Source organism: Dermacentor albipictus, chromosome 1 (assembly GCF_038994185.2).
Source record: "Dermacentor albipictus isolate Rhodes 1998 colony chromosome 1, USDA_Dalb.pri_finalv2, whole genome shotgun sequence".
NCBI lineage: Eukaryota > Metazoa > Arthropoda > Arachnida > Ixodida > Ixodidae > Dermacentor > Dermacentor albipictus.
The window spans coordinates 384044261-384070450 of NC_091821.1; the positions used below are offsets into that span (position 1 = coordinate 384044261).

A 26190-nucleotide genomic window follows, 5' to 3' on the forward strand; every position below is an offset into this window, starting at 1 on the left:
GTCAGAATACGGCTGCCCTCCACACACACTAGCAACCCAGTCATAAAGTCTGCTTCCTTCCGTCCACACAGGACACGCACTAATGGAACTAAGAACGCTTCTCCGTGCAAATCATGCACTCACTGAAAATCTACGCGCTTAACCTTAGAAAATTCAACACTTAATAAGAAAGAAGGTTAAATAAAACACGCGCTTTACCATAGGCCTTTCGACGATAACCTTGACCTTCAGGTTACTCCTACACACACACACAAAAAAAGCCTATCTACTTATTAATGAGCATCTCGCGAGACTACATGTTTACACAAACGCGTCTTTCAAATCTCGGAGCTTTCTCAAACCAAAGCATAAACAAAGCTCATACCTTACATGTTGAAAGAATTCCCAGTCTCAAATCGCGAAAACCTTCCGATGCTCAAAATAAAAAACAAAATAACACGTTTTACTTCTACGGAAGCTCTCTTGGCCTCCCTTTTCAAACGCTTATGTCTGACTCATACTCTGAGCCTTCCCCGAGGTGGCCGTGGCTTGAAAGCTACTCTGGCTGCCGAGAAACAACAAAAGGGCTGATTCACTATCAGCTCCCCCAAGACGTTACGGTCTCCTGCCAATTTGCGTCCTCGCGCCCCGCTTTCAACACAAACTCGATTGACCGCGTCGCTACTGCCCACCTGATCTCGTCCTGCCACCTTGCGTTTCTTCGAACTGCACGCTGAGCTATGAAAAGAACTACGGAACGACGAGGAGTTTAACAGCCTCGTGCCCTCTGTCCGCGTCCGTGCAGAACATTCTTCGCGGTCCCCCTTTGACCGGTGGCTCGAACGTTCTGGATGCGTCAACATCGTCCTAGACGAGCGCACCTTCTTCCTCGCGCCTTGCCCTTTTGGGTTTCTCGCCATTTTTGGCGGCGCTACATTAATTACCGACTTTCGGTCTTTACCGCGCTTCTTTTTACGGTGCTTTCTCTTTGCACTCGCCTTCATGTCGCCTTCTCGTGCCTCGTGCTGGCCGGTACACATTTCGTCGGCCCGGATCGGTCTCTTACCCGCACAGTCTGAGTGATTTACATTTAAATCTACTCTCACTTTGCCTCGACTGGCGGACAGCCCAACCGACTCTGGCACAATGCAGCAGGCTTTACTCGAGTAAGACAACTCGCACTCGTGCGAACTGCCCTCTACTACATTGCCCAGCTCACGCTGTGAATCGGCACACAGCCCGTCGGTATTGATCGCTGTCTCACGCGCACAGTCCGAATGATTAATAACGGAATCATCCCTATCTAGGCTATCTAGACTGGCGGAGAGCTGCACCGATCCCTGAACAATGCAGTTCTCTCGTGGACTACGGAGCTCGCCATCCCGAGAACTACTATCAACTGCATCGCTCAGTTCGCACTTCACTTCTGCACGCAGATCTGACCTGACATGGGTGCCCGCGTCTGTCGCGTCAACAGTACCCTTTTCTTCGCTAGCAACCTCGCTAACATTACCAGCGACGCACACGCGCGGTAACTGTGCCAATTTGTTCGCAGCTGGCCTAGCTGTCTCTACAGTCATCTGTTGGCACAGCACCTCGTCGCTCTCCTTGCGGCCTTTAACGGCCTCTGTTGCCACTAAGGCATCGTTAGCAGCTAGCCTTTTCCCTTCACTTATGAATCTGCAGCTAATCTCACAGGCACTACTCTTTTCATCGGCTTCTGGCGAAAATCTGCTAGATGCTTCCCCATTCTTTCGCTCTGTACTACCTACAGAATTCTCAGACAGCCGTTGTCTCTGTGCCAATAACTGATCACAATGCTGTATCTCTTTGATCAGTGCTGCCTTCTCTCTCTCATACTTTTGTTCACGCTCACGTTTGCGTTCCTTCTCACGTTCGTGACGCTGACACCTAAGAGCAAGTTCTTGAAGCTCCTGCTTCCGTTCATTCTCGCGTTCTTCACGCTTATGCTTACTCTCAAGTTCACGACGCTCTCGCAAACGTACACGACGCACAGGCTCCCGTGGCTCCTGTATCACCTCCCAAGCAAGCTCAATGCTTTTGTCATCATTGCCACTATCGTTAATCGCTTTTATGATAGCTGGCGTTTCCATCCGCTCGTCCGCCTCAACTCCCAAATCGTCGCACACCAACAACAAGTCTAACCTCGTCAACCTTCTAAGATCCATGGCAGCTGCCCCGACAGGTGGTTAAAACTGTTTTCCTTAATTAATTTGTGCAAACACACAATGCATCAAACTCCCGATTCCCAGAACTATCAAAATGAACACACAACATTTGAGTCTGGCGAATCATAAGGAAAAAAACCACGCGCTCACTTACGGTTGCAGCACCCTGCCATCCGGTTCATTTGTCCGCTGTTCCCGGCTCCTCTGGACTCCCTGGGTCGAAGGCTCGCTCCTTCTTCGCTACTCCCAGTTTCTTCGGACCTCTTTCGACGAAGGCTCTCTTCTTCTCTCTTCCCGGTTCCTTAGGATCTCTCTCGACGAAGGTTTATCCGTAGCGCTGCCACCAGCTGATGCATTCGGAGGCGATCTCACCGCTGCCAACCAGATGTAGGGGTTGGAGGACGGACTCCGCGATGACAACCAAACTTGGGAGGATTTATTTTACATTATTTACATGGAGGTGAGACGTCAGTAACAGTCGTACAGTCATTACGGGCCGGCAGCAACTCCATATCTAACAGCACCCATTTCTGCCATGGCAAGACGTGTTGAAGAGCACCGTGATCTCGCACGGCCCTTGACCTCAAATGACCAAAAGTGCCAGAAGAGCACTTGCCATTACACCCCCTCTGCACGCACATTCCTTCCTGGAGCACTTGTGTGGCATTGCGTTCCTTCCGCTGCACCTGGGCTCTCTTCAAAAGTACTGCCCAAGTATGAAGAGCCATACCGTTTCGTCGAGCACGTCCCCCTTAATTACATGATTGAACCCACCGAATGCCGTTGTGGACGAGACATTGTCAACACCGGATCCCTCAAGCTGTACTATGATCCACTCATAATTTGAGCTGTTAGGTCGCTGGACGGCTCCCTTTTTGTTTCCGGGGGTAACTGTAGCGCAGAAGAGAAACACTATAGTGGGCCATCCTCTCCAGCGCTTTCTAGTGGGTCAAGCTCTCCAGCATTGTTCTCGAGAAACACTGCTCGTGCTGAGAGTCCATGTTCTGCACTGACGGTCGGCCCATCCACTGGTGGCTAATAAACGCCTTTACAAGGCAATTAATCACCTATGCATGCTGATTTGCCATAATGGTCCCCTCATTTGTGCTAAGTTCAGTGCCACTGGCAAATTGTAGTCATTCCGGGACAGTGGAGTAAATTTTGAACCGCTAATAAAACACACTCATAATGCTCTGGAACACTTGAATATGTAACATAATTCAAAAGCCACAAATAAGCCACACACCAAGAACTCTGCCTACACGTAACCCATAATGTGCCTCTTATTTTCACTAAATACAGCAGAATTTCAATCATCTGAATCTATAAGGATGGCGAAACAATTCTTATAAGGCAAAATTCGTATCACCCAAAAATGTAAAAAAAAAAATCAGGAAATTAAGGGGAATGTGGCAATAAAATGGCCAACTTGCTCGAAATTTCTGATTTCATACCCCCCCCCCCCCCTCCTCCTCAATCCAAGAACCATCCTTTATATCATAACGAAATAGTTGCAAGAAACACAACACAGAATTTTATAAAATTGCATGTTTTAATGTGTTGTCTTCGAAATTGTGAAGAAAATAGGACTTTTAGATGTGCTATCGCACCGCTCAATGTGCAGCTTTCATTCGATGCAGTATTGCCGTCTCGGTATCGCGTAAATGCAAACAATCAGAGATTCAGATAGCTGCAGTGCTGCATTTCTCCATGCAGAAATGCAGCACTGAGGTGCATATTACCGAGCTGTATAACCAATTTGCTTCGCTTAGTTCACTAAGGACTACAGGAAAACAAACTAGGAAACCCTGGAATAATAAATGAAAACAAGGAAAAAGATTAAGAGTTCCGTAATTAATTGCAATGCTAATTAAGCCAGAAATGTAAAAGTTTGGCCACATATTAATTACCCTCCCCCGTTTCCACTGAATTTGAACTCTGTGTCATGTACAGTTCTTTAAAGGGGCTTTGAACCACCCCTCGGGCTTGGTGAAATAACATAGTCCGCGGGTAGCATACGCTGCTGTGAACATCTCAGCCGAGTTCTGCTGTCGTATGCGGTCCGTGGAGCTCGCAAGCAGAGCGCGAAGTCACCCTTATCTGAAAAGCTTTCGTTTCAAAAACCCCATGATCCTCGCTCTTTTCTGTGTGCTCTATTTCATCATAAAGCACACTCCAATATGCGGCTGCTACTGGTCACTGCGCTCGGCTACACCGCGGCCGCCGCGAGGTGCCATCACGAGTCCAGTGGCTAAGCGCACTGTGACTCTCTGAGGACAGCCGCGTTTGGCTTACGTTTAGCGCAGCATAGGCACCAAATCGTGAATTTGAACTGCATGCCACAGTGACGTCTCCGTCGTAGCTTTTGCAGTGCAAGGCATTGGAAGGGGAGCACAGCTGAGGCCGTGTTTGATTGCCGATAACTCCGCTTCTGCTGAACGCATTGAAGTACCTTTTGCGGCAAAGTGGTTCTGAAATAACCTATCTTCACTTCAAATGTCTTTCTCCACTTCAATAAAAAGTGGTTCAGGGCCCCTTAAGACTTATGGAAAGACTGCACCAAATTGCGAGAAAATGAGTATTCAGTAATTATTTTAATTGCCCACAGAATTTAAGCGTTTGGTACACGTTACATATAGCATGGCCCCCATTTTTTTCTATATACAAAGTCATTGACATCTTTGGTTTTCCCAGGGCAGCGAGGAAACTTGGTAAGCATTTCATATAATGCCTTAAACAGGCCAAAAATGATGAAGTATCTATTTTCATATAGCTCCCAATTGACCTCCCCACTTCAAAATTTGCCTGCATATCATACTTAACATTTCCCACATTTCTCTAAAAGAAAAAAAGAAAACAGTAAGACCTCGTTATACCATACCCACTTAAACAGTAGTTTCGTTTTAAAAGTATTAAAGTCAAATCCCTAACTCAGCAGCCGTTGAACATAATGCATTTTGTATTCACATAAACCGTACCAGCTTATTGCGTACGTATCAGTTAACATGTAGCGTTTCCAGTTTCCGTCGCGAATCACGGCGGTGCGTTGTCCCCATCGGGTGGCCCGGCAAAACAAGCCTCAGAGATCACAACAACGGGCTCCAAGCACCCTGTCCGTTTGAACATAAAGGCACATCAACATCATTTCAGTGCCATGCCAGAGAGCGTTACTGCGTCGTGCAAGCTAGGACTCGCGTCATGCTTGGATAAAACGCACTGGGGGCTCAGCACAGAAAAAGAAATGGACATTATTTGTGCCATCAAAGGTGGCACAAAGAAGTCTGCGCTGTCACGCGGCAGGGATTTACCGTTGACTACGGCATATGGCATTTCGAATGCAAACAAGTTGCTTGGCAGCTCTGCTGCACCTGCGAAGAGATATCAGCTACCAGGTTCGACTTTTCGCCATCGTTTCCTCTGTTGTTGCCAAAGTGTCACCTAACGACAGTGATGATGACAACACGAAAAGCTACAGCACAGGTGATTAAGGCCCGACAGTGGCAGAAGCTGCGCATTACTTCAGCCTCAGGAACACAATTGTCACGACGAGAACAGCACCCAGCAATAAAAAAAGCGCCCCGCGACTTCTGCAGCACTACCGCACCCGTGCACCAAAAAATATGCAACGCTAACGAGGAATCTGCTATGCCAGTGTTTGCTGAGAAGAGGCAGTTGGCTGAAAAGCTGGCTCGCAGCTTCAGTAAGTTTCAGGCCGCCGTCGTCGCTGCTAGGCCACTGCGGCATCAAACGAAAATAACACTTTTGTCACGCGAAGTGAATAAATACTGCAAGTTTTTGCCCTTTCATCACACTCTCTCTGAGTTCCGTTCTTGACAGGTAAGTGGTCAAGCTCCTGCTATTTTGGTTAAGCAGCACTACCGCTTAGCAAATACTTTTTCCGAGCTCCGGCCAACTACGGTTTAGCGAGGTTTCACTGTATAAACTTCATGAGTGGTTTAGTCTTTTTAGCAAACCATGAAAACAGGCAGATAATGCTCTTAAGCACTTTAAGTCGCATCAACTGCTCCGCTTTAACCCTTCGACTGCCACTCCTAAAACAACTCGGGTACCCACACTGGCACAGCCCCTGCCACTCCCGAGCATACTCATTTTGTGTTCTCAGCGCACTCCCTGCCTCTTCAGAAGCAACTAGTGCAAACATTAACATTGCGTACATGTTGTGCCACCAATGGAGAGGTCACTCTAAACACACACAAACCTTGTGAGTAAAATTTCTGACTGTAAGTAGAGCAAATGTTTCAGTGCGCTGCCGCTCTCACGGCAGAAAAGCCATGGCAAGCCTGTGTGGCAGGTTCGTCAGACTTTGACAGGTGAAGAGATTTATGAACACATGATAAATTGTGAATCAGACAAAAATCGATGACAGAGAACCAATTTCTATGTAGCATGAAATGTCAGCTGAGCCGACAAGAGAAAAAATAAACCAGCTGGGACAGAAAATTGGAAAAGCAGGCGTGGCCATGAACAGCGCGGCATGTCCATCCATCCTAATTATAAGAGGCGAAGAAATATATGACCTGCTCACAAATACTGAAATGGGAGAAAACGGTGACGGAAAACTATCTTCTATGTAGCATGAAATGCCACAGAACCAACACAGCGAAAAAATCTAGCAGGGGGTGTGTAGCAGTTGTAAAAAAACAAACAAAACAAAACAAAAACTTGGCAGTCAGAGGCTTAAAATTGGTTCTTGCAAAGAAGGAAACATATTCATCTGTGTAATTAGTTCACTTTCAAAGAGCTGTTATTGACACATATTAATGCAAAAATACAACTTCAAAATTACTTACAATGCAAGCAGCATAGAAAATTCGTTTACAGACTTTTGCTTGGAGTTACACTTCAGTCTACTTGAAATTTCATAATGATTGAAGCTGTGGGAGGGCTTCGCATATGCCCATTGCACGTTGTCATGATGCCACAAAGTGCAACCTTTAATGCGTGATGCCAGCAGTTTATGCTGTGTTGGGCAAATTCAAGCTTGGTGCTTTCCATCTACACGCGAGCTTAACCCATTCCATTCAATAAGCGCACAGACGAACATGACAGGCGTGCTTGCCACTTCTGCGACCCTCTGTCTAGCCTTTGCATATGTCTAGCCTTTGCACAGATCTCAGGCCTGATCATTGATGAGTGGCAAACTTACGACGATGGTATGCTGCCCACCACTACACCTGCCTTGGCTGCTAGGCTTAACCAGCACTGCTTTGCAGCACGGCCTAAGTTACGGTTTCGTGCCGAGTCAACGCAAATATGTTTGCAGCTGTCGCACAGCTCTCGGGAAGAATACCTAATATTCACACAACCCTAATTATTCAACAGTCTTCCATTCAAATCTGGGATGTAATTGGGTACTCTCTCTACTGTGAAGTCTAAAGGCCAGCATTAAGTCAGGCTAAAGTGATAATTTAGTGTCCTGAAATGCCTACAGCTCCACCTTTGTGGATAACAATGCTTTTGTAAGCAAGAAAACACTGTAAACATAACACAGTACTGCCATTACCATTGGTGAAACACGAAAACCAGCTAATGACGACTCCTTACCTGTATGTGTCCCAAATATAAGTGGTCAACCAGTGGAAAATAGATTTACATTTGAACATAAAGTGCAGTTTGGCTAATTTTCTAATGGAGGAGCTCACTGACGCTAGCTCTTCGGACAAAGAGCCAGTGTACTGTACCAGTGTTTATCCTCTGCCAGTGTGGCACCCTCTCAAAGCAACTCACCGAGGGCATTAGTGCCCCAAGAGCATGGCGTCTCATATCACTGGTGCAACACTGGATTTCTATGCAGCACTGGCATTAAATACACACGTCTTTGTTTTATAGGGTGACTGAAACAGAGCAAGAACTATCTTCAACTGCTGTCTTCTCAATGACTACGTAAGTCACCTCTTGGCTACCTAAGTCTTAAATGAAAAGAGAATTTCAAGACTGCAATCTATCACCCTAGCAAGACTTATCATTTGCCTTTAGTGGGCCTCCAGTGCTATTGCATATGAAATGAGAATGCACAAGACAACCAACCACTCACAATTGTGAGGCAGTGAGACAACCACAATTATTCGGCCGTTGAAGTAGGTGTCATTCAGATTCAGCACAGCGGTTTCTGCAGCGTCTCTGTCAGCCACCGTCACGTAGGCGTGTGCACTGAAAAACAAAAGGAATGTACGCCAGTTTACTTGAATATTCATATATCCACACTGTCCTAATGACTGGCTGTGCCCAAGCTTCTCATAAGCTAGGTAGCCACATATAACAGTCATCAAAAGAGTGCAATTACAGACATCAACAGCTGCAACAGTCAATCACCTAATGTAACATGAGCGCATGCAACATTCAGTAAAGGCAATTCAAAATCAACGAGGCTTAATATCCCAAAGCAATGCATCTGAGGGACACCAGGAGTCTCTAAGTTAATTTCAACCAACCAATGTTTTTTAACAAGCACTTATGTCTTAAGTACACGAGCGCGTTTGCATTCTGCTCCCCCTTGGAATGCTGCAGCTGTGGCCCGGAATCAAACCATTGACCTCACAGTTGGCAACAGAATTTTACAGCCACTGAGCCACCGCAGCAATTCAGTACGGTCCATTAGAAACCAATGGTCACTGGGAGGCCAGTGCCTTTGCCTTTAGTTTTTGACATGGTCACTTACTATGATCCTAGAGCAGAGGAATCGCATTTCCCCATGACAACTTCAATGGGGTCCCAGCTGGAGAAAAGATCTGCGATGTCGGCCTGTAAAACAAAGCAAGAAGAGTAATGTGAAAACAGTAGCAAGTTTAGGGAAGAAAACCTCAAGCCGAGTGCACAGGTCTGTTTTGCATGAACACATGCAAAGACAGACGCTCCAATACTGAACAACAAGATAGGTTATTTTGCATTTGGGTCTTGTGAGCTAATGTGCTCAGAATGTTGGTGCCGCATTATGCCAGATCGCTAGCCTAGGGCAAAGGTCTCTTGAAGAAGCATTGCCATCATACTTTAGAAGAATGTATTACATGGAAACCATAAGATCAAGCAGTACTGAAAATACATGTGCGCTGGTAAGAGAAATTTCATGACAGAGGGGCTGGGTAGCTGAGCACAATGTTTGGCATGCTACTATATAGGTTTAATATATAGCTAGAGATCAAAGGACAAGAGAAAAAAAGAATAATGTGCATGCATCCCCTCCCGCAAAATCTCAGAAACCGCAGCAGTGAGCACCATAAAATGAACAAAGTGGAAAGTGGAGCTTTATGGCAGCATTAACCAAAATGTTATCCATATCGGTGGTGCAGCCAAAAGGATAGAGATAGATAATGTGTACTTAACTCTATCCCTACCATGGGGAAAATAGATGTTTTTTCTAGGTTACACCAGATTTTTCTACCTGAAAGAACTACTGCACTCAATATTTTATGTAGTACAGAAACAAAAGGCAGAATGAATGTACTTTTTATGCACGAAAGTTTTATTAACAAGATATACGTCACAAAAAAAGAAATAAATTGTCAGAGTCAAGACTATGAGATAAAATTCAACAAAGCTTATAAAGACACACTTGTATCTACTAAGAAAGAAATTTAACAGGAATTATGAGATATACAAAATGCATTGCCGTCTAATAGACACTCTCTCGGAAAAAATAAAAATTTTTCATTGAACAGGTCTTCCACCGAAAAAGTTTAACTGCAAGCACTACAGTTGGACGTTCCATGTGGCAAAGCAATTCCTCGGTGTAAAACGTCGCGGAACGTTGCATGTCTTGCAGCAAACTCGTTTTCTGCAGGGTTTTCCTGTCGCTGTAGCATTTCTTGCAGTTTTGATAAGTCTCCACCCTGGCAGGCTCTCAAGCACTCCAAATGACAACAAAGATGGGCCAAAGCAAGAGGTGAAACTAACCAGGCTGTGGCCGCCGATGTTCCATGCTGGTTTGCATAGTCGTTCTCAGAGTCAAAGTCAGACGAAAAGGCAGTATCCTCAGACTAGCTGCTGCTCGATCCATCAATATATTCAGCCACAGATGCAGTGGAACCTCAAGATCTGCAATCTTTCGACGTGCACGCATGCCGCTTCCGGAGGCAGCTATTTTTGCTTTCTACTTTGACGATCGCAGAACTTTGGAGTGCGTTAAAAAATCATCGCCAAGTGGGAAAATAGAGTTCTTTTCCTTCGCATCCGATGGCACAGTGCGTTCATGAGCAGTGCGGAAGGTCTCGAAAGCGTGGTTTCAAACGAACGATAGTGGGCTAACGATGCTCAATGGTTGCGGTTCGGTAGGGAAAGAGTTCCTCTCCTTTTACCTCTACCACGTTTTAAGTGTTAGCTGTAACAGTACGGTGCTTTTGAACAATGTAAAAAATACGTAAAATACATAAATTTTGCCTCCGTACAGGGTTTAGCAAGAATGTGTACAGCATTTCTGCAAGTAAAATATCACAGCCAAGAATTGCTGCACTTACACAAAGTGGGAATTCCTTAATCAGGGTGTCTACCAAGTTGGCATTTCCAAATTCCCTGAGTTTTCCAGGTTTTCCCCGAGTGCCTTCGCAAAATTCCCTGAGTGATGCAGAACTACGTTTTATGTCAAGACGAGCTGAAACCGTATCGCCCGATGCTGTCACTCTCTAGTAAGCATATGAAAAAAAAATTAAAAAAAAACTATTTAATCCAATTTGAATACTAAGGAGTAGTGTTTACGTTATTAAAGAAAGAGAATAGAAGGGAGGGGTCAGTAAAATGCACAGCAAATAAAATGTATTCGAAAAAAAAATGCAAATCGAGTCGGACACTCTAAATATGAATAAAAGGAAGATGCATACAGAAGCAAATATTTTCGAATATGAGCTAGTTCTATCAACTGATAGTAAGCTCAGTGGTATGAGGTCCAAACTTTGTCACAATTGAGATTCTCTTTCAACAGCCCATAAGTCAACCTCAACTGTCCTGACATACTCTCAGCCCACGCACAACACCTCAGTGTTGTGTTTCACTGCTTTAAAGAATTTATTTTGGTTTGGATGAGGAAACCTACATCTCGGCATCAGCCAACACTTTGTTTCTTGAGCTCAAGCTCCTTCAAAACGGCGGCAGCACACTTCCTTTCCTGTTCATTCCTCAGTGCGTAGGTCCTTTCTATTCTTGTCCTCCTTCCGCCACTCCTTCGTCCCGCAAACCATTTGAAGCATCTTCTTTATCAGTTGCACAGTCCACGTCCAATTTTTCTATTTCCCTAGGGGGCGCGAAAACGTTCGAAAATCGGCCAGTTGGAAAAAATAAATACATGTCATTTACTGCCCTTGAGGGCTTAAACCGCCACAGGCATATTCGTAAACACCCTGAAGGCCTGCTGATACACGTTTTAGGCATATCGGTGCTTGCACTGTGACAGGAAATACCAGATGCACGCGTGTATAATTAAGGAATATATACTGTGTCCCGTGGCAATAGCCCCTTCCCACGCTTGTTATGCTTCACTGCAATACTTTTGCGTATGCTTCATAAGTAACATTTCTGTAAAGAAGCGAAGCTGACTTTTGGGAATCGGCATTATGCAACGCACCGTGCTTTCCAAGCTTCTAAGCCAATCGCGAGGACCGCAAAGGCGCAGTCCGTGCCATTGCTGACAGCAGCGAATTCTTTCTATAAAAAACACGGCACCCAACGGCAAGAAGCTTCATAGGGAACGTCGAAGCAGTTAGGCCTAGCGTTGCCGTAGTGGTGGCAACGGCTGCCAACGGATCTGCGTGCAAGAATGCCGGTTCGAGGCAGCGAGGTAATCAAAATGGCAGCGGTGGTGGCTTTGATTAATACCGTTTCGGAGCTGTGGTCACGGAAAACATCCGGAAAATCGGACGGCAAAGAGTTCTTGCGTCAGAAATTTCCGACGTTCTGATACATTGACTCTATGGGGTACGTGGTGGTGCCGCAAAGCCGTCCAAATTATTGGGAATCCGGAACGTTGGTCGTTGACTCTACACTGGCAACTCCTCCAGCCGACGACAGGGCATCAAAGATGATTCATTACTTATCTTGTCTGTTACTCAAGCCAGCATTACCGTGACTTTCTACCCTTTCAATAAAATTACAGCTAGATTTCCCTGATAGAGGCACAAATTCCTTGAGTTTTCCCTGAGGTTTTCCAGACTACTCAAAATCCCTGAGAATTCCCGATTTTCCCGGCTGGTAAGCACCCTGTTAATGTAAAAGCACTACTCGTCAATACTCACTGTAGCCTCTAACACATATAAAAAAAAAAGAGAACGGATATAGAATCCTTCTACAGTGGTGTCCACTTATAACGATAATAAGAACGAAAAATCCAATCGTTACAATCGATCATCGCTATATCTGGACTGCCATCAAAAAATTAAAAATAAAAGCTGCCGAACATACCTTCATAGCTCCGAAATCAAATTTTCCACTTACGATAAAGAATTGACGTTGTAGAAGGAAGGCTGTGAAAAATAAGACGTTCATTTATAACTCTAAACAGTGTGTGAAGTGTTAGGTGCACTGAAATAGTCAGAAAGCTGCACTTGCTTTCACGGAAGTCTCAGGTTCACAACTGCAGTGTGCATCGTGTCCAGCGGCTGTGCATACAGTGGCGGCTATAATTCAGCGTGCATGAAATCAATGAGTGTCTCTATTGACGTCAGCGCACTTTGCGTAAACGTTGAGGTTGGTTTCAAAGACGGGCCACTACCAACCTCGTCGCCTCCGTCGCACAACGCTGCCATCTGTCATGACAACAATCGCCCCGTCGGAGATTCTTCACAGAACGAGGCAGCGCTGTTGCACTGAGAAACTCCTCTATCGAAGCACCACCTATTTTATTGCCAGTAGCGACGTGCTCCCACAGTTCGGCAATGTCAGCGGCTACCACCGTGTTGTTTTTATGCATGGGGGTCTCGCCCTACTCACAAAGCCCGCTGTTTCCATTAATGAGCACGGTCACAGGCTCTAGCCTTCACGATTGTGGCGCTCGTGGTTTTCAGAATCGTCAATATCATTGACTGCACAAGTCTTGCAAAATTTGCAGCTTCGTCCCAAGCGACACAACTTTGCGCTTCGTCAGCGCACCAACTTCTGCTTCCGCAGCGCATTTCCACGCTCCCTGAGGATCAGAGGGAGATTGTGAAAAGGGAGCGCAGACGTGATTTGCTTTTCAGTTTTTTTTATCTCTGGATGCTTGCTGGCGACACGTACGCGAAGCAGCTGGCACCATCATGTGGAACGCCGCGCCAACTTGCGATGTTCTGAATCGGCACGCTGAGAGGATGCGCTGCGCGGTAATCGTGGCAGATACAAACTCACGTAGGCAGACTTCTCCCGCCGTCTAGGAGAACTTAGGAGAACTTAGCAAAGCAAATTTCACTACTATTGTGCATGGAAAATGCTGCCCAAAAGGCAGAATTTTGATCATTATATCTTATATGCAGTGAATAACATATCATTAAATATGTTTTTCTTTCTCATAGCCCTAATGCATAAATTGATACTCTGAAGCCAACTCATCGTTATAACCGATATATCGTTATATGTGGTATCCTTATAAGTGGACTGCACTGCATTTGAGGCGATGAGTACATTAGTATGAAAGCCTGAGCAGAATACAGCAGGTGCAGAACATTTTATAAGCAGGCACCAGGATGAATAACAAAAACTTAATTGAACTGTCAATTTATGCTGCCAGATTCTAAAAAATGTGATCAAAGCTACTTGCCATTTTTGTTTCAGGGGGAAAGTTTGCAACACAAAGTACCACTGGAGATGGCTCAGATGAATGGCCAGGATCTGCATAGTGATGCACGTTGACAAAAGAGGGTAGGGCTACAACAGCAGACTATATATTCAAAGATTCAAAGAAGATCAGTACTGTGCACAAATACAACACTAAACAGTGAAAACCCAAAAGCAAATGGTAAATTTGACAGCAGCCACCATTTCACATTTATTTTCTGAGTAAGGCTCAGTGGGAGAGGCTCCTAGAAGTAATATGCAAAACTTTGTGCCTCGTGTTTAGACAAAAGGACAAGCCAGGGAACCAGTACCATACATCGCAGTGGCACGAATATTCTTGCTTAGATGACTGAAATGCATGCATAGTTTTTGAAAGCTTCAGAGTAGAACCTCGTTAATACGATTCCGTTACATACAATTTCCCGGCACCAGCGTTCACAATCGAGAACACAAGAAATGACCCAATACAGCTATGCTTATTTTTTACCAAGTCATACATTCCTGTAAAACGCCATCTTTCAGTCCCAATGTTCACCAGACTGCTAAACTGCGATCAATCGTATGATACGTCTTTCCGGTTGCTAGATCCCTTGTAAACAAGATAAGGCACGAGGCGTGCACAATCGAGAGTAGTAGCCGCCCACCTCAGCAGCTTCTCCACAATACTCGACCACCCATCTCGTGTAAGAACACTATTGCGCACCAAGTTCCTTATTGCTGTACCAGTAAATCTCCTCCCGGGTTCTTGCACACCCCTTTCACAGCTATCGCCACCAACCCTATTGTGATGAGCATTGTCACTCATTTGTTTCACAGCATGTGGGCCGTGGTCTCATTGGAAGCATACTGCGTCCAAAACCCTTTCAGGGTCGATTTTTTTCGCCACATGCGGCCACCAAGCGTCGATTTCTTTGATTGCAGATTTAAATTCTTCAGAGAGACCTATTTCGAAAAAAATTTACCGTAATTTTTCTAGGGTGAACGTAAAGTGAGAAAAAATATTTTGCATTGGTATATATTAGGGGTGTGCGAATATTGAAATTTTCGAATACGAATCGAATACGAATAAGGCGAAAAACTGTCTTCGAATATCGAATCGAATATCGAATATATGTGTAGTATTAAAAAAAATGCAAAACGAGGTAACAATAGCTTCATTACCCTTTTAAAAATAATATTGCATTTTACGAGGCTGCTTCAGGTTAAAGAGGCAGTCATTATAGGTAATGCACTCAGGTACTGTCAGGTAATGCTCTGTCAGGTAAACGCTTGTTACAGATTATCGCCAAGGAAAATTGACTGCTCAGCATGTTCAGAAAGTAAGGGCACTCTATGCACTGTGACATCATTTGTCCAGGTAACATTTTCTAGGTGCATATTTTATTGAGCATACTTACAAAGCCCGAAAGTACATCATATATCGTTATGAAAGAGCCCTGGAATAAAGCTTGGTAAAAAAAAAAATTTAAACTGATCATGTCTCACAGGCCTGATGCAGATAAACTGGAACAGAGCGTACACATTCATAGTAAGATTCGTTACAGCACTTAAGATCACAGTGCTGTAACGCTGTGTCGTCGTTTGGTACCTTCTTTTGTCCCTGTTTTGTGTTGCGCTGTAATGAACCTTACTATGAATCCCAACAAACTGGCCCAACTTGCCATCTTGATGCAGAGCATACAGAAAATGAGCGGATCATGTGAAGCTCTCAGTGAATAAACATGTTTTTACGAGAATGTGGAGCAAGCATATAATTCGTTAATTGCTAAATTATTCACAGTCTGTCCGAATATTCGCCGTTTCGACCATTATTCGGCCGTCCTCGAATATTCGGGAACTTACGAATATGCATTTCTCGAATCGAATACGCTTCGAATAAGGAAAATATTCGATTCGTATTCGAAATTTCGAATATTCGCACACCCTTAGTATATATGTACTGTTTATTCATGAATAACAACAATAAAAACAGGAAATAAACTTATAAGAATGAAAAATTTGATGCATTGTTATACGCATAGTTCAAGGCTTAAAAAATGGGCACATGAGAATATTTCGGAAGTCTCAAATGTTCCTGCTCTTACACTAATATTTACGTCCATAGCATAAATGAACTGCGTAGGTGAGTGCACTCAAGAAAACTGTGTGGTTGTGTGCCCGTCAAAAAAACAAAACCTCTGACAAACTTCCACTAATCTTCATCTTAAACATGTACTGCTGCAATGCGTCGTTGCCAGGATATTTTGGAGGGCCGTGCATACTGGATTTCGTGGCCTTGGAGTTAACCACTTTATTACATCTGGTCGCTGCTCACGTGGCCGCTTCGCGCGACTTTTAATTACTGCGTAATTACTTCTGTCTATGGCGTAACCGTTGCGAGACAGTTGCCATGGGACGTCGTCACCGCGCTCTGTTTCCACTTATGGGGAGGCTCTACTCTGAGCTATTGTCGTTTCTGTCAGAGGAGTTGTCCTTCCTTGGAGAAGAAGAGTTCCTTCGACAGTGGTCATGCCGTTTCCTGTCGGTGGCTGATGGACGCGTATGGCTGAATTTTCGTCCAGCCTGGTTCTTGTAGCCAGACCATCAGAAGTACTCATTTAATGCACATAGAATGCAGGTGCCCATGATTGCTGTGTATGTGTCCTCTCGTATACATGATCATGTTTGTATATACACATCTCGTGCACATCACTTCAAAATTGTGTAAAGTGTTCTATCACATCATCATTGTACATAACCATTGTGTACACTGTATATAATGAAAATCATTTTGTACATGTGGCATTTAGTTTATGTGTAACTGTGCCTTTCCATGGTTATGCATGTTTATATGTTGGTGCGTGAGAACTCGGACATTACTTACGTTGAAAACGTGCTGTGTTTCGTTTCTTACATGTTATCGTCCCGGTGGAATTGTGCCGTGATTATGACTCAGTGTTCGTATCGTCTCTTGTCGAAATAAACTTTTTCTAAACACATCGCCAACTAGAGACAATTAGTTTTTGCAAGGCCTCCCCCCCCTCCCCCCCCCCAGTAAGGAAAGCATGCACAGTGGCATCCTTCGTATGCGTACCTCTGTGAGCAATAAACGAGCGAGTAACAGGTGGTTGCCCTTTGAGCGATTAGTAATGAGATAGCCATCAGTTTTGCAAGCGCAAGAAGCCGAAACCGCCGTGGAACAAAACACAAACTAACCGCCGCCCGCCCGTGCTCATGCCATTACACGAACGGTAGTATATACAGACGCGTCGGGGCAAACAAACTAGCTCTAAAAGAAACCATGCAACAAAAACCGAGAGAGGGAGGCGCAAGAAAAACGATCCCTGTATTCCCCGCATAGTGGCAACACATGCCAAGAAAGAAAAAGTTAGGAAATTGGCGAGCTTTTTAAACATACAGATGGCACCATAAATATATCGCATTGACTATTTTGGAATTGTCCACGGCGCCATATATTTACGTCATTGACCCTGAAAGGGTTAATAGGTGATAACCCAAATGCACCACCATTCGCTGTTGCATGTGGCGCGAAGGGAGTGTCATATATCCCTCTGGCGGCACTCTAGGCATCGTATTTCTGTGTTACCAACAGCTCAATTTCATTTATATTTCCAATGCACAGAATAGTAAAATGTATGTCTCAGGTCACTTAGGCCCTACCAACTGCCTGTGTGTCAGCATCTTGTGCGTAACAATTCCCAGGGAGTGAGCACGTCAAAACTACCCATCTAAAATGCCCCGCTCAAAGAAGCTGCTGAATTCGAGGCGCGACCTCGAGCTCAGCAGCACAATTCTCTCAGTTGAGACGCAAGCAAAAATAAATCAAACAGGGTTCAGGTAGCAACTTGATTTGAATAGTTGCATAGTCCACAAACGTCAACTGCAGAGCCTAGAGGGTCTTTGGAATTCAATCTGGGATATTTTTAGTTCATTTTCCATCTTCTCTATACGTGCCAAAGCCATACCTTGCCCTGTAGAGGGCTATGAATTAATTTTCAATTGCTGGGGTTAACATGCACCAATATCTCAGTGTACAAACTTTTTGCATTACGCTCACACTAAAATATGGCTGCCGCAATCGGGAGCTAAACCGTGCTGATTGGCAGAATGCCGTAGACACTGAGCACCACCATGGCAGGTGCCCATGAAGAGATCCAAAACACTTTAATGGACCCAATACTAGTGTTATCAGCTATGAACCAAGGTGCTGCTTCCTACTTATTTCTGCATAGCTTTTATGTCATAAACATTAGTATCATTACAGTCGACTATCTAGATGCAACCTACTCAGGACCGATAGAATTGTTAAAGTTATCCAGAGGGTCGAATATAAAAAAAAAAAGCAGGAAAAACTTCAGACACGCTTCATTTGGCGGTATTTACCCTGTGCTAATAATGTGCACTCACTATTTATGGGTTTATAGTAAAAAATAATGTGCACATAAATCCTTTACCTTTATTAATTAAAAAAAATTAATGTAGCATGCCTTTGATTTCGGCAAGATATTATATGGAACCCGCAGAGCTTACACAATAAAAATTTATTATAGTCAATCTTGGACCGCTTTAATCGGTGTCTACGGCTCATAACATGTCACCATTCTTCTGGTCCACTGAATTTGATATTCCACAGTTCTCGAGCCACTCAGCCACGGTAGCAAACAGGATGACTCATGCCTGGACTAACCATTTCACCAGTTCTTCTTGCAACTCATGCAAACCTTTTGAGTGTTCAAAACATGTCGCATGCCTCTGTTTCCACTAGCTTAGAATGTTAAAGAATCTTTCGAATAAGCTTTCGTAATTATTGGGTGAAAGCAGCAAGTTGTTGCCGCCAACCTACTTGAAAACTTATTCTGCTATCATCTTTCGAGGAAAACAACACTGGTTCTGACATTAGGCTGTTGCTAACACAGCAAATGCAGTTTCAGTTTCGTATCCAACTGCAATGCACAGGCAAGTTTAGGAGCAACTGAAAAAATGGTGTGTATTAGAATCGCAGCAGATGTGGTAGTCATTCATTGTGAGCTCCTGTTCTAGCTTTGAACTCTGCCAAAGGCACGCCGAATGAGAGTATTTTTGGCAAAAGATATGATGTCTTCGATGCATGCTCTGTCCCCTAGGCAGTTCCAAGACATACTGCTGCCGTTAAGAGTAACCATTGAGGCCAGGGCGAGGGCAATTATGTGGTGAGGGAAAGTTCCAGGATTGTGATGACGAACATTTTGGCTTATAGAAACATATGAGAACCAAACGGGACCTTTGGTCTCAAATTGAATTAATGGAAGTATACTGCATTATTATTATTATTATTATTATTATTATTATTATTATTATTATTATTATTATTATTATTATTATTATAGACCCGTTGCAAAAGCACATCATGGCCATTTTCCTGCACTTGAAATCTCATTTACAATGGCAACACAGTCTGTCCTGCCATAATGAATGAAACTTCAGTGTAAGAAAGCTGCCTTGGTAGATTTTGCACCTCATCTACAGGGCGATTCCACCAGACATCAAACATGTATATCTGCTTAATATTTTTGTTTTGCCTGCTTTTTTTTATGTCGTGTAGGAATGTTCAAACTGCACGGAGCCGAAAATTTTATTCCTGAAAGGCATTCCCAACAAGCCAAAAAAATATTTGAAGGTGGCAGCAGAAGCGTAGTCCTATTGCTTACCACAACATTTTCTGATTTCACAGCCCAATTATATGCAAACTAAAAATATTGTGTCGAAAAACTTTCTGCTCACATTATTATGCTTCACAGTAAATTAGGTCCATGCATTTTTTTATGCTGTCCCAAAATAAAAATAAACATATGTAAAAATACAAACATGGCCGAAATCAGAAAAAGTTTATAACTATGATGCATCTTTGCACATTTTCTATTTCACATAGAAACTTGTAAAAACTGTCAAACATGGAACGTCCTCCTTGCAGCGTTTATTCAAAATATTATATTTCTACGTGAAATATAAGAAAAATATAGTTAAATAAACAAGATTTAAAAAAAAATAAAATAAAGAAACTACGGCTCCAAATAAAAAAAAAAGAATTTTGTATGGAAGTTTCCTTATGCGGGGCAAGACATGGGTGCGACAATATGTTTCCTAATTTACTTTATTCGCAAAATATAACGGGTCAAAGTGGCCCATGTTAAGCGTGCTGGCTTTAGTGCCGCAATGACTCATTCTGCTTTGTAACATTTACTCTTTTAAGAAAAGAAAAGGCAATGGTTGCCACAAATGAAGGAAAGGTTACCTCGTTTTTTTTTTATTGTGGCAAGAACAGAGAATGTGTTTTTTGCTTTGTTTTCTGGGACACAACAGAGAGAAAACTCGACACTACTTGTGGTACTCGAACAAACTTATTGCGTGTCTTTGTAGTTAGTATTTAAAACGGCTTAATCACCATCAGCTGGCTAGTGGCAGTTCTCGCAATGGACAGCACATGTCCACTTTACTGATCACGGGCCCACATTTGCAAATGCCATCACTGAATTCCCAGCACACACGGCACCGACTTCCACTCCGCAGACTTCTGCTGATGATGCTCCTCGATGGCTGCAGCAGGCGCACGAAGCACAGCCACATTCTTGATGCTGCCACTAAGTTGGGAGACCATTTCACGTGCTGACTGAATGGAAGTGGCACTTCCAGAACTCAGGTTTTGCAGGGAAGCTTGGTGCTTAACCCTTTCACTGCCACTCCCGAGATAACTCCGACGATCACACATGCACAACCCCGGCCTCTACACAGTATACTCGTTTCCGCTTTTCAACTCGCTCCCTGCCGAACCCAATAACACTCGTGTAAAAAGAAACGATGCAACCATGTCACGCCATGTATGGAGAGGCCACATAAATTTTATAGAACTTGTAGGGTGAATTTTCAACAGATGGAGCGCATTTTCTACAGTGCTTCTCTTTGTTTTCGTCTTGGCAGAGCAGCCATGGTGAGGCAGCGTACGTCCGCGCTTTCACAGATGAAGAAATTCAAGAACTGCTTATGAATTCGAACTCCGATGATAGTGACAACGAGGAACCAGCCAACCTAAGTGACTTGTCAGGTGATGACAGTGATGAAGAGCCCCTGCTACCAAGAAATCAACGCAAGAAATCTGACAAGCGTGATTTCTGCTGGGAGAGTTCAAGCCTCACGAGCATGCTTTTGATCCATCGTATTCAGGAATCTGCAATGACATTACAGCGACGTCAAGTGAGCTCAAGATTTTTGAAAGTTTGTCTACGCCGGACATAGTGGAAGCAATTGTGGAACAAACGAACATTATCCAGCACCAAGTACATGCCACACTGACACTGGCAGCCAGATCCCGTAGACACCAGTGGAAAGATGTTACTCCGCATGAATTTTATGTATTTCTTGCAGTCGTAATTCTCATGACTCATGCAAGAAACGGTAACACTGCCCAGTATTGGTCAACGGATCCCCTCTTGAGTACGCCTACATTCTCGAAGTTCATGAGTCGCAACCACGTCCTCTTCATTTTGAGGTTTCATCATTTCTCCAATAACGAACAACAGATTCATGGTGACTGCAGAAGGTGCGCTCGGTTCTCTTGACGCTTCCAAAACCTTTCAAGGGGCGCTATCACCATACCAGGATCTTTGTATAGATGAAAGCCTGCTGCTCTTCAAGGAGCGACTGTCATTCAAACAACATATCCCATACAAACGAAGCAGGTTCGGCCTGAAATCATTCATGCTCTGTGATGTGAAGACAGGCTTAGTGCTGGACATTGTAATTTACACCGGATCCTCAACTGAGATCTATGATTCTGAGATGGGATATGGAGCATCAATTGTCCTCAGTTTATTGGACAGGTACCTGGGCAAGGGGCACATTCTCTGGGTTGACAATCAGTGCACCAGTCACGCCCTGTTCACCTATCTTCATGAAAAAAAGACCAATGCTTGCGGTACAGTCCGGAAGAACAGGAAGGGTATCTCACACGATGAGAAATGACTGGAAGAAGGGGAAGCAAGCAAGATGTGCAATGATAAGCTTCTCCTTGTCCACTGGAAAGACAAGCGCGAAGTGCTCATGCTCACAACGAAGCATAAGGGTGTCATGGTAGAGTCTGCGAAGGTGGACAGGAAGACGGTGAGAGCAGAAAGATTCCCCTATGAGTCTCCAAGTACAACTTGTGCATGGGGGCTGTAGATAAGGCAGATATGGTTGTGATACGATTCTGTGAGCGACGCGGAAAACATGTGATAACAGGAAATGAAATAAATGGCTTGGAACATGACTCAGATAAGTTATTAGAAAGGCACGGTGTGAGTCACACCCGGTAGTGCAAAAGGTTCCAGTATCCATTGCACATGGGGGATGGGGAGCAGGCAGTGAAGCAGCACCTCCTCAATGGCACAGCTGCGGATTATCAAAACGCTCCGTCACTTACAGATTAGCCTGCCTTTGTGCCACTCACAGGTAATTTACTGTGTCCACCAGGCGGGTTTTGGCAAAGTCAGCCGCAAAATACACTCATGGTGTCTCGTATACTGTTGACAAGCGAATAATGAAACCGTAAGTACGATGCTCACAGAGGTTGTAGGCTGCAAACTCAGTGCATGTTAGCACTTCAGAGGATGGCAGCTGCCCACCGCCGTACAAATAGACAAATAAAATCTGACAACATATTTCTGTTGAAAACAAGCTGCCAGAGCAAAGTTCTGAAGCAGCAAAGAAATTACAACTAGATTTGCACACAATGCAAACTGATAGACAAACAGCAAAAGTACTGAAGCCAGCACACTCAACATGGGCTGAATAAAGCAAATGAAAAAACATATTATCATACCCATGTTTGCCAGACATAAGCAGATTTCCATCTAAAATTTTTTTGGAAATTGGAAATGGAGTTATACTTATTTTATTTGTTGAAGTGTCTTTTTGAAAGCTTGTTTATTGAACTATTTATTTCTTTTCTTGTGTTTCACATAGGGCCATGATATTTTGCATAAATGTTGCAAAGAGGACGTTCCATGTTTGACACTTTTTTCAAGTTTCTGCATGAAATAAAAAACATGCCAGGACACATCAAAGTTACAAAATTTTTCTGATTTGGGCTATGTTTTAATTTCTGTACATTCTTTTTTTCGTTTGTGAACAGCGTAAGAAAATGCACGGAACTAATTTACTGCAAAGCATATTAAAATGAGTGTAAAAGTTTTTCGCCACAACATTTTTAGTTTGCTTTTAATTCAGCCTTGAAATTGGAAAATATTGTGGTAAGCAATGGGAAGACACTCGGTGCCGCCAGCTTCAAATGTTTCTTTGGCTTGTTGAAAACGCCTCTCGAAAATAAAATTTTCAGCTCAGTGCAGTTTGAATATTCCAAGACATAAAAAAACCAGACAAAACAAAAACATTAGGCAGATATGCATGTTTGATCTCTTGTGGAATTACCCTGCTATTAAATCGAGTAAGATGACATGACGGATCAATCATAAACTCAAGGTTGAAATTCCATTATGTCGCACTAACACTTGCCATGCCTCTTTTTTGCCACAAACAAGCAGTGACTGGAACCACCTTCCCACCTCCATTGCTGCAATCGAAGACCCTGCCTACTTTAAAGTTGCGATTAACAATTTACTGTTAGAACACTCCTCTCTGTAATATCCTCGAGTCCCGAGACTATGAAAATAAATAAAATAAATAGATGATTTGGGCAGGAAACATCACATACTATTACTACCGGTAACACGGTCATTGGCAGAAACTACGTTGGTCTTGGGAGCAGGGTTAGCTTGTTGGTTGCCATCCCTCCTTGAAGGCAGGCCAATATACAGCTTGTGATCTTGAAAAACGAAGCCCTGCATCTCATGTAGGGCTGCGTTGAAGGCAGCCTCTGATGACAGGGTGACAAAGCCATACCTAATAGGAGGGAGAGATATTTATGAGTACGTGTGCTAGGTTTCTTCTTCTAACAACATACTAAATGTCTACACTGAGTGCATCAACCTCTAACTCCCCATGACATGATTCAATACAGTGAAATTTCATTAACACGTACCTGGTGGGAATACGGCACAACTATTTGTACTAGAAAGTAGTACACCCCAACCCCCATGTACAAATTTGTGTCTCCTGATATGCACCGTCACTACCAACAAATAAATCAATGCAATGCTGTAGCAAATGTTGACCAAAATATGCACTATGAGGTTTTTTCTTTCTTTTTTGTTTTCAGAAGTGCTGAAAAAATTCCAGCTCTCTCGCACAATCGTGTCATAGTGCAAAGGCCAGGGTGGTGATACCAAAGAAGCATTTCGAAACACAGTGGCATCCATGGTGGCTACGCAGATGACTCGTCTGGCTTTTCCTAAAGCAATTTGTGTACAACCTTACACCTACTAAGCACTCATAGTGTCAGGACATTTTCTGGGGCAATCATTCTTAGTTGATTGTGCTTTGGAGATTTCATTTTCGTGAGATTTCATGCGACTCGGCATTGGACTTGTATACGCGTATAGAGCCGACCACGTTTCTGGCATTGAATCAAGGTTGCTATCTGTACACAATGCCAAGAGCGATGTTGACCGCATACTTGAACACACCCAGGGCCGAATCTCACGAAAGCGACACTACAGTAAAACCTCGTTAAACTGTACCCACTTAAACAGTAGTTTCGCTTTAAAAGCAGTAAATAAAGTCAAATCCCCGACTCAGCGGCCATTGAACATAATGTGTTTTGTATCCGCATAAACCGTACCAGCTTATTGCGTACATATCAGTTAACACATCGTGTTTCCACTTTTCATTACACAAACACGGTGGTGCGTCGTCTCCATAGGGTCGCCCGGCAGAACAAGCTTCAGAGATCGGAACCATGGATCAGAACAATGGTCTCCAAGTGCCCTGTGCATTTGCGCGTGAAGCCACATCAACATCAACATCCTTTCGGGGCTGTGCAAATGGCGCCATGCCAGAGCACGTTGTGGCGTTGTGCAAACAAGGACTCGTGTCATGCTGAAGCTCGGATGAAAAAGATGCCGGGTACTCAGCATACAAAAAAAAATTAGACATCGTTAGTGCTACCGAAACTGACATGAAGTTGGCGCTGGCACGCGACAGGGATCTACTGTTGACTATGGTGTGTGGCATTTGGAATGTGAAGCAGCAGTTCCTCGGCATCGCTGCTGCGACCGTGAAGAGAGGTCAGCTACAAGGTACGACTTTCCACCATCATTGCCTCTGTTGTTGCCGAAGTGTCACCAAGCGAAAGTGATGAGGACGACATGGAAAGCAACAGCATGGGCGATGCATGCCCAACAGTGGCAGCAGCTGCACGTTACGTCAGCCTCACGAATGCAATCGTCGCGACGGGAACAGCAGCCCGCAATGAAAAAGGCACCCCGCGACATCTGCAGCGCTACCGCGCTTGTACACGGAGAATGTGTAATGCCAACGAGGAATCTGCCATGCAAGTGCTTGCCAAGAAGAGGGGGCTTGCTGAAAAGCTGGCTCGCAGCTTCAGTAAGTTTGAGGCCACGGTCGTCACTGTTAGGCCGCCGCAGCATCAAGCGAAAATAACACTTTTGTCACACGAAATGAATAAATACAGCATGTCTTTTTCCCCTTTCATCGCACTCTTTCCGAGTTACGTTTTTGACAAATAGGTCAGTGGTCTCATGCTATTTCAGCTAAGCAGTACTACCGTTTAGTACATAATTTTTCCGAGCTCCGGCCAACTAAGGTTTAACAAGGTTTCACTGTATATCCAAAGGTGATCGCCCGAGAATACTGTCCCTGTACCATACACCTGCCTGTTTACCAGCCAACTTGCACTTGCATTTCGTGTGAGTGTCTGTGCAGTGAGGTTTCTCTGTGCCCGCGCCACTCCTGGTTAGCTTTTCTCCATAATCACGTGACATGTGCTGATTCTGTACAAAGTCCAAGTGACAAAAGATCGCGCCTTGCACACTGTTTGCTGCCAGTGCAAGGAAAAACATGCGAGTGTGAACCGTGAGGGATGGTGGCTTGACGCACGCCTTACTCCAATGTTGGAAGTGACATGAATGAGTGCACGCTAAGAGAGGGGTGTACGTGAGCATGTGGCAATGTGATCGAGCACGCGTGGTAACATAATCAAGCGCTCACTGGGGGCTTCTTTCTGCTCCTTTTAATCCCAATAAAAAGGACGGCATCTGCTGCTGCTTGCTCCTGTTCAATCTTGGCTTCCTGTGTATCTTTCCTTGTCATTTTAGAGCATGCGACATTACGGTAGCTAGCA

The 26190-nt window shown here is 44.1% G+C and overlaps 1 protein-coding gene across 1 annotated transcript in view; it reads right to left on the reverse strand.

The window, feature by feature from the left end:
- LOC135902434 (probable RNA-binding protein 19) overlaps nucleotides 1-26190 on the reverse strand; it is a 74593-nt gene that overhangs the window by 11925 nt on the left and 36478 nt on the right. The window contains exons 15-18 of the mRNA XM_065432494.2: nucleotides 23644-23831; nucleotides 13903-13973; nucleotides 8848-8930; nucleotides 8224-8339 (exon numbers count right to left, since the gene is read on the reverse strand). Of these exons, the coding sequence (XP_065288566.1) occupies nucleotides 8224-8339; nucleotides 8848-8930; nucleotides 13903-13973; nucleotides 23644-23831 (458 nt within the window). The remainder of the gene's footprint in view (nucleotides 1-8223; nucleotides 8340-8847; nucleotides 8931-13902; nucleotides 13974-23643; nucleotides 23832-26190) is intronic.